At 36.3% G+C, this 10050-nt stretch overlaps 1 protein-coding gene across 1 annotated transcript; it reads right to left on the bottom strand.

The window, feature by feature from the left end:
* Positions 1-4576: 4576 nt before the first annotated feature.
* On the bottom strand, positions 4577-6513 carry LOC146924031 (uncharacterized). The gene is made up of 3 exons (XM_085711813.1): positions 6289-6513; positions 5187-5710; positions 4577-5102 (listed from the first exon to the last, which is right to left on the bottom strand). The coding sequence occupies exons 1-3, from the start codon at positions 6511-6513 to the stop codon at positions 4577-4579; spliced, it is 1275 nt and encodes a 424-aa protein (XP_085567939.1).
* Positions 6514-10050: the final 3537 nt, after the last annotated feature.

Genomic DNA, 10050 nt, shown 5'->3' with positions numbered 1-10050 from the left:
CTGCTTCAGTATAAAAGGAAGACTTCAAGACCTAATTGCTCATTCAAGCCGTCACGCTAAAAGTTTAGATTTTTTAGGGTTTAAGTCTTCATGTATTCTAAAAGTTTAGATTTTTTAGGGTTTAAGTCTTCATGCTGATTTTTTATTTTATTTTAGTCACACTAAAAATTTCAAGAACCGATCGGCAAAACCACATCATCACTTTTGAAAAGCCTTAACTTTTAATAAAGAGCCTTAACATTTCAGTAAAGATCCTAAACCTGCATCACAAACGATACAAGAGTAGAATACATGAAGACTTAAACCCTAAAAAATCTAAACTTTTAGCGTGACGGCTTGAATGAGCAATTAGGTCTTGAAGTCTTCCTTTTATACTGAAGCAGCTTGGGCTAAATAATTCGTTGGGCTTCAGTAAAGTTGTAGATCGGTTCAGCAAACCTGCAAAACAGAACCAGATATAAATCTGGAAAGTCCTAATATGTCGGAACCTATATTAAAACATTCCAAATCGTAACAAATATTTCCTAAAATGAAATGTCTAGTTTAGTAATATTCCACAGCTGATTCTAATAAGATATGTGCGTTACTTGGTCAGTAAGTAAAAGGAAATACGATTTCCTTAATGGATAAACTACGCGCGTATAGATAAGGCAGAACCCAGGCACACTGAACCATGCCAGGATGTTGGAACATTGTATCCAACATCACACAGAGCTGCCTAACTACATGCTGGAACATTGGTTCCAACTTACAGAACAAGGATATTTGTTTTAGCAACAATGCAGCCAATACAAATACCCAACAGAGAGAGGGAGGGAGGGAGAGGGGGAGAGAAAGAGAGAGAGAGAGAGAGAGAGTGAGGGAGGGTGAGAGTGAGAGAGAGATAGAGAGAGTATACAGTACAAAAATTTCTGATACAGTTTGAAGTGTTGTGGAAGGATGAATTGGGGTGCTGCGAGTCTGCAACGATCGGCCTAGAGCAGACAACTTTGAAATTTGAGGAGAAGCAAAGCCTCAGATGCTGGTTACATTAGAGATGTGGAAGAACAGTATTCGTTGATGAGCCATAAGAGTAATCAAGAACAGAAGCCAAAGAAAAAGTGGAGGCAAAGGCAAAAAATGATATAGAATTAGAATATGGGCCATTTCAAGACGGGAGCAAGAAATCAGAACTAGCAGTCTCAAAGCACGAGAGCGAAGAGGTTTTTTTAGTATATGTGGAATCATGAAATTTGGAAGAACAATGAAGATTGAAGACTTGGTACATGACATTAGGAAAGAAAGTCAAATGGATAACAAAATGAAGGAGAAAGATGTTGATTAACCCGTTAATGAGGAGAAACAAAGAGAAAATGAAATCAGAGAAGCAGAGCGAGGAACATAAGTGTTTACCATAGTTCATGATGTCAGGGTGAAGGGGTAGGGGAACCCCTTTTCTAGGAGACAACTGAAGTGTCAATGGGCATCATGTGGATGATGTTGTTGAAGGCTTTAAAAATGGAAGAACCAGAAACGGTCTGGAAGGGACATACGTCACAAGAATTTGGTTTTCCACTGAGGGGATTGTCACACCCAGCGACAACAAAACTGGGGATATTAAATTTTTTTTCCACTTGAACTGCATAGTTGTGTTGCAGGTTCCATTGGCGACATTGCTCACATGACAGAGGAGGTTAAATAAGTAGCAGTGTCACATATTCAAGGCCAAAGTGTAAAAGAGACGCGGGCAAGATCAGAAATTCAGAGGTGGGGTCAGTTTGTCTCCGTAAGGCACCTGACCTAATTTATTACAGTCCCTAAATTTCTGATTGAGTATGAAGGATATGTAGGACTGATTATCTTTAGCCCCATGGGCCAAGTCCATCCTGATTGAGACAAGAAGTGGGTTGTAAAGTAAAGAAAAGAAATTAATGAATACAAAGGAAAAATAGGTTCCAAGTCATACAGTTGTAGCAAGAGTGGGAGTGAGAAGCACAGCAGCCTGCTTCTTGCCATTGTTGTGTTTCTCTGTACAGTTGATGATGTTGAAGAAATTTTACATGTGAGGCAGCATTTACAAGGTGTCACAGTTATCATTTGTCAACATGTGAAATATGAACGATTACCAATACTTTTGAAGCCTTGGGAAATGATGATCCAGAAGGAAGTTTCTCTTAACTAGTACAGCTATATAAGAAGAGAACGGTCCAATCCTGAGAAAAAGGTGATATGTTTAGGGGGGGTATATAATACATTGATAGATTTGTGTCGGGGAAGATATAATTAGTTATATAGTCAGGTATTGGGGGATGTCGGGATGGGATGATTAGAGAAATAAGGCTTGTTGCCAATAAATAAGAAGAGGGAAAGGTATTCTTATTGTATTAACTATTAAGGGAAATTCTTCTAATAGAGATACTAGTTCCGATCAGGCATTAAATGGTTGAAAGTGCAGGATATGTGCTAATTCAGTCTCAGAATGAAGTAACGGTCTTTTAACTACCCTCTTCATCTGCTTATAATTGACTTAATCCAAAGCAAAAGTAAAATAAAGTTTCTTAAGAATGGGTTAGTTGTGTTATCTGTTAACTTTATATAATTGCTTTGGTAGTTTGATATTATTTACAAAGAGAGGTTTTTTTTTCCTTTCATGTTTTTCATTTGCAGCTTTGTCGGTGGCATTATTTAGAGCTTTAAATCTTACAGCTAGGTATTCGATAAGAGCACAGAAGGTTATCCTTTCATTTCTTTTAATTTTTTACCACCTGCAGGATCTTACTTTTTGTTATTTTGGATGGTGGTGATTATACTCTAACAGTGACGTTGCATGTAATGAAATGAGTATGACAAAGGATGGATAATAATAGTTATAAAGCGAATAAGTTGTGATCTTCATGGTGAAAATTTAGTAGTATTATAAAGCTCTGACTCCGGAGGTCTATAATCAAGTTAGAAGCATAATTTTAATCTCCTCTGCTTAAGAAAATATGTGGAGTTTTCTTATTGAAGTCATATTTCAGATTTGTGTCCATTTTGGATGTTTCATCTCTTAAACCAGGTTTGTATAAATTATACTTCGCTAGAGTGCTACAACCGCTATCACTAACAATGGCGCTATAGTGCCACTATAGTCGTTATTTGCCAACGCTGAAAAGAATTACTTTGACCATTGGTTTTTCTATTATTAGAAGCTACAGTCAGAGATTATATTGGTCTGTTCAAAGTTTTCACTAGGTTTTAGTTACTTCTGTTTTGGCCCTGCATCACCGTCAAACCTAGAAATCATTGACCGAATGAAGAGATAAATAAAGAGATTCAAAACAAGCGATAAAAAAAACTTTACATAAGGCAAGCCTCCAAGTGATTTTCATGTATCTGACTTGCCTCTGCTGAATATTCTTCATGTCATTTCCTCATTATCTCCTCAAGAGGCTCATTTAACATTTGTTCCTTTATGTAATGCCTATAACCCTGTAAATAAAACATAGCAAAATTTGCAGTTAATAAATTCACAGTGGTGCAATTTACTCCCACTTAGTTCTTGCAAAGTAGAGCATCTATTTGGAATTAATCACAACATTAGGACTTCAAAGTAGATTGGGAGTTGAATCATGTACTTTGTACTTGGTGCCAATTGTACTCTTTGTTATCTTGCAGGAACAAAATTCTGATTTAATCAAAAGTAATTTTAATTTTAACTTACCTTGTTTTGTGCTGCTTGAATTTCAATGTACCTTGCCTGGTTAGCAAACTTCAATGCATTATGAGCCGTGCCTTGCCCGGTTAGCAGACTTCAATGCATTATGTGTCTCTTCACTGCTACTTGATGAAGACATTACTATGCAAATGAGCTGCAATTAAATAACAACAAAACTATCATAATCTCTTATTTATATAGAATTTCTACCACAAATTTGTATTACGAAATTTATTTTTCACAAATTAATATGTGAAGACAAATATCTACACATGGAAGCCTTACAGATACATGTCTATGACCACTTACAGTAGACTGGCTAAATGACCTCAAAAATGGGATGAGGTTGACGTCAAAAATTATTAGACCATGTACAATGGAAAATAACATTCAATAACTTTCAACACCCACTTTTTCAATTCCCAACACTCCACATCATTTTCTCTCTCTTAATTCAACACCCATTCAATTTTTACCTCTCCAATGGTTTTCATTCAACACCCTACCCCACCACTTTTTATTTCTTATTCTTATTTAATTTTTGTTTTTATAATTACATAAAATTATAATTATCGATTATAATTAAATTAAAATAATACAATTAATTTTTTTAAAACAATATTTATTTAAATAATTTATTTTTATTTTCTTAACTTAAGATGCAATACAACAAACTAACACGCGACACACAAATAGCTTAAAATGCAAGACAACAAACAAGCACACAACACACACGTAATTTATTTAGTACGATACAAATGATCTTCAATTACGAAACATTCCAAACTTTGTCCATATGTGCTTCACTAGATCTGCTTGCAATTCGTGATGAACATTTGGATCACGCAACTCGGATCCAGCACGCACATGATTTGCAAAAGTGGGTAACATCTCGGTCGATTATGGTTGCGGTGTACTAGATCCACTTCCATCAGATTGCTCAAAATGGGTCCAACGTTGAGCATATGTATCTCGTTCATCCTCAACAATCATATTATGTAATATGATGCATGACCTCATGATGATACCCAAATTGGTTATGCCCCACAAGCAAGCTGGTTCACGGATGATTTTAAATCGAGCTTGAAGCACTCCAAAAGCACGTTCGATGTCCTTCTGACATCCCTCTTGATGTTTTGCAAATAACTTATCAGGTCCGCTTTGAGGAAGTCTAATTGATTTGATGGAAGATGGATAAGAAGGGTAGATACCATCAGCTAGATAGTATGTCATATTATAGGGACGTTGATTCACAAAGAAATTCACCCTTGGAGTCTTTCCCTGTTCCACATCATCAAACACTGGTGACCGGTCTAGAACGTTTATATCGTTCAACGTTCCCGAACGTCCAAAAAAGGCATGCCAGATCCATAGATCATGAGATGCATCTGCTTCAAGAATAATTGTGGTGGTTCCCTTATCCCCCCTGGTAAATTGACCTTCCCATGCTTTAGGACAATTTTTCCACTCCCAGTGCATGCAGTTAATACTCCCGATCATCCCTGGGAACCCCCGCATTTCACTAACATGCAGTATTCTTTGCAGGTCATCTTGGGTTGGTGCTCTCAAGAACACTTGCTCATACAGTCGTATGATTCCTTTGCAGAATATAAGTAAGCACTCCAATGTTGTACTACTTCCTATTTTGATGTATTCATCGACCGCATCTGCTGCCACACCATATGCTAACATTCGCATTGTTGTGGTACATTTTGCTAATGGTGATATACCTTCTTTGTTGGCGGCATCAACTCGCTGGGTGAAGTAGTTATCACTACTTGAAAGGTCTCCAACGATTCGAAGGAAAACGTGTTTTTGCATCCGGTACCGACGACGAAACATTGCATCGTCATATGTAGGCTCATTGGCAAAGTAGTCATCAATGAGTCTTTGGTTAGTTGCTGCATGATCTCTATTTAAATATTTTCTTCTACGAGATCCACTACCTAATCCACTACCTTCCTCTATTTTTTTGACGCTGAATAAATCGGTTGACCATATAAGTGTCTTCAACATCACGTAATTTGAAGTAGGCTTCCATATCAAAAGGATCCATTGATAGTTTTTGGTGATATTGGAAGTAGATATGAATGAGGTTTGGTGATATTGGAAGTAGATATGAATGAGATTTGGTGATATTGGAAGTAGATATGAATGAGATTTGTGATATTAGAAGTAGATATGAGTCCCTATATATAAGGCCTTCAAATAGTATGTGAATTATTAAAGTCATTGTGTGGTGGGTATAATTATTAAAGTCATTGTGTGGTGGACAACGAATTATTAAAGACATTGTGTGGTGGGTATAGTTATTAAAGTCATTGTGTGGTGGACAACGAATTATTAAAGCCATTGTGTGATGGGCATAATTATTAAAGCAAATAGTATGTGAAATAATGGGCACACAGTGGGCATAATTATTAAAGCAAATAGTATGTGAATTATTAAAGCAAATAAGTTACGGGGGACTAGACAACACTAGGGACTATCACTGAGGACTAGACAACACTGACAATTATTAAAGTAAACACTGGGGACTAGACAACACTGACAATTTTGACCAAATACAAACAAATATTACAGTGAAATTAATTTCCAAACAGCTCACGCACCAAGTTTTTCAACATATCTTTTTTCCTGTCATCGAGATGCTCTTCGGAACTTAACTTTAGGTACAATTTCATTTTCTTCAATCTGTTTTTCTCTTGTTGCACTGCGGTGTACTCTTTCATTTCTGCGGTGTACTCTTTCATTTGTTCAATCTCTTGCACCTTCATTTCTTTGAATTGAACCCACTCCTTTTCCACGTCCTCCAAGTCAGCGTCCTTGCTTTTCATTTTTCCTTTTTTTTAGCTGCCTCCCTACCCATTGGACGAGCACTAGATCCTACAGAGTTCTCGTGAGATCTCTTAGATCCACTACTTCCTGAGCCAACATTTCCTCCAACTTGACTGCCTCCCACTTGACTGCCATAACGTGGTTGATCATGGAGAGCGCGCCATTCTTCCTTTAAAGTAAATTGAACATTCTTCCCACATGCATATATTTCCTGGGCTTTTCCCAAAACATCATCCTCCGACCAACCGCTTGCTTGCTGACGCTTAGAGGCATCATAAGCACCAACCCATTTATTTATTAATTTGCTCATATAATTAAAACGGTTTCGGCATGCAATGACATCGCACGGAGAATCGAATGAGCAATGGTCATTACAATACTCAGCAATTTTACCCCAATATGCTTCACTTGTCTGGTTTCTCCCGACAACACTACATGTTTCATATTTTATCTACCCACTAATTAACACCAAATTTTTTTCAGTGTTCCATGATGATTGCTGGTTTTTCTTGCTCTTAGGAGTTGTATCCTCTGGAGTGACTTCATTAGCTCTTGTCATTCCACCACGATTTATTTGTGATGAAAATTCAGGATATTCACCAAGACTTTGAAAATTTTCATTCATCATCGGCATATAACCATTAAATGGGGGTGTTTGAGATGGATATCCCATCATAGATCTAGAACATGGATGAAAGTTGTTTGGAACAGAGGATGGGTGATTGAAATTTGAGGCAAAACCAAAATTAGGCAAGTTTTGAGGATTTTGGTTGAGAAATTGATTTGGGTTTTGAGGATGTTAGTTGGGAAATTGATTTAGGTTTTGAGGATGTTGGTTGGGAAATTGATTTGGGTGTTGATAATTGATGGGATTTTGGTAGCTAAATGGGTAATCAGAAGAATTTTGATTGTTGAATTGATTGTTATTTGGATCCATTTCACTAATCAAAGACTAAAACTTCAAAAGAAAGGCTAATAATATGATTAAGAGAGTGAAAAACTTGATTTTTTTGTGTCCAAATCAAATGATCCAAGTCTCTATTTATAGAGAAAAAAAATCACGAATTTTGGTAAAAAAAAAAATTATTTCCAATGAAATAATTGAGTGCAAAATATGAAGATAATAAAAATCCAAGCAGCCTGTAATAACGTGCCACGTGTCCTGTTCCACCCACAACTCTTTCTCTCTCCGCGTCCTCTGACGCATGATGCACCATGTCGGCGCGTGTAATGCACGCGCTCATTTTCAAACAATGAGAACGTGTCGCGTGGCTCAGCGTGTCAGGATTCAACTTGTTGAATGTATTCATCAGCTCACTCCTCCATGTCATCTTCAATAAGCTTGCTTCCAATGGTTCAATAAGTCTCAACACCCTTTCAATAGGGCCATTGGAGATGGTCTTAGTAAGGTTGAAATGGTTAAATGCAATTGAGCATTCCAAATCTATCCAACCAAGTTTTAATGCTCAACTCTTGTTAGTAGAAAGACAAAAATGGATGAGGATAGTTGGGCAAACTAAGAAGAAAACATTCAAATAAAAGATTTCATAGCAGACGAGCGAGTTTTGTATTCGACGGTCAATCGGGGGAAAACCATTTCAGTTCTAACATGTTAACTCCGAAGTTGTTTATGGAAGATTACGGTAGTTGAAATAAGGATTTGCTGACACTTAAATTTAATATGCGACCAAGGTTCTAAATAACGGTCGCGGTCGCGATCGCGGTCGCGTTAAGGTTGTCACGATTTCGGCTGTAACGGACGCTGCGATACAAATAACGGTCGTTGCGGTGTGAATTAATCAAAACGTATCACAAAACTTATTAAAACTATTTATATTATCATGTAATATGTATAACTTAGATTAATACTTTTTCCCATAATTATAACATGTTTAAAGTAAATATAATAATAAAAACAGACTACATTTAGTAAAGATAGAATGTTTGACAGATTGAAAAGAAATTAACTAATAAATAACTACTTTCATAACATATAAAAATAGACTACAATTTGAAAAGATAGAATGTTAAGAGTGTCAATTTAAAATTATCTAAAACTTAATAAATAAGAGATGAATGTACACTTTTTTTTTTGAGTTTAATAAATAAATATATGAAAAAACAAATAAACAAAATCAATGATTTAAAATAACTCTCTTCGAATCTACACAAAATCAACCATCTAAAAGTAATTATTATTAATTTATTATTATTATTGAATGAATAGTGAAGCATACGTGTGTGTATTGGTAACCAAGTGATCACAAACCTTATCCACTGAAACTAAACAAAAACACAACCAACCTGAACACGTATGGAGAAAAACGGCAAGCAGGAACTAAAGAAATTGCAAGCGCACACACGTATGGAGAAGCAAGAAACGACAACACCAGAAGAATAACAACAAGAGAATGAACAAAGAATCGCCAATAGCAAATCGCAAGCAGGAAGGATCAAAGAATCACACAACACCAGAAGTATTCTTGTGCTTTTTTTTTAATCTGAGATTCGATTCCTTCTTCTCCTGTTCAAATTTCTGTATGTTCAAGTCTGTAACGGAGTTTCGCGGCCGTAACGGCGTCCGTAACGTCCGCAACGGCGTTAACGGCGATTTTTCTGTGATTTTCATTCTCAACGTAAAAACGTCCAAAAACGGTCACGGTGGCTGCCGATACCGATTTGTAACGGCCGCAATCCCGGTACCGGTCCGTTTTTTGAAACCTTGTATGCGACAACATAATCCACTTAAGCGTAAGTAAAGTATCGTAAACTCAGTTATAAAAAACAGAAGATTTGTAGAAGTGAAGAAAAAACACCTTATGTGATTTGGTTAAAGAGGTAGTAAGGTATGTGGACCTAGTGTCCAAAAGTACATTCTGACCTTACGGATCATACCGCTAACATGAGCGATCTGTGAGAGACCATTACATCAGTTTGTACATGAATTTCACTCTATATTCAAAACTCAGCATGACCTTAACAATATAAAATGTTGATCTAATAGTACGTAGGTGTAAAAATTACAACAAACTCACACCAGTATCTGCACTAAATGTGACAACACCGAAATTTTAGTGCAATCCAAAATGAGTCAATGTAATTGAATATAAATTTGAATTTCATATGGAAAAGGAAACTCAATGATAAAGTAGAGGATACTTCTAAACTGGAAACAATAAAACAACCAAATATTCAGCGATAAAACATACGAGGACATGGTCAAACTCAATCTACTCTAGCAGCTCCAACACCCTGTGATACTCACCTAGCAGTCAATAAAGTATAGGTTAAGCAAACTCACATCATATTGTCAAATTATATGATTTAGCCAATGCTTAATTAGAACATGATGGAACTAGCACTAGAAGAGTACTTTGACTGAAATTTTATAGTGCAATATGATGGAACTATCTAGATTTTTTCTGGTTCAACTACAACTCAAAAGAATCTCTGTATTTTCAATTGAAATTGTTCTGAAATTAGGCTTGTTAAACTGATGATTGCTATTCTTGTAAAATTGAGTAATAAATTGAGTA

This window comes from Medicago sativa, chromosome 5, assembly GCF_051527215.1.
Source record: "Medicago sativa cultivar Bolivia chromosome 5, Bolivia_mono, whole genome shotgun sequence".
Lineage (NCBI taxonomy): Eukaryota > Viridiplantae > Streptophyta > Magnoliopsida > Fabales > Fabaceae > Medicago > Medicago sativa.
The sequence above is the reverse complement of the archived record's forward strand: the minus strand, read 5'-3'. Positions and strand labels throughout refer to the sequence as shown.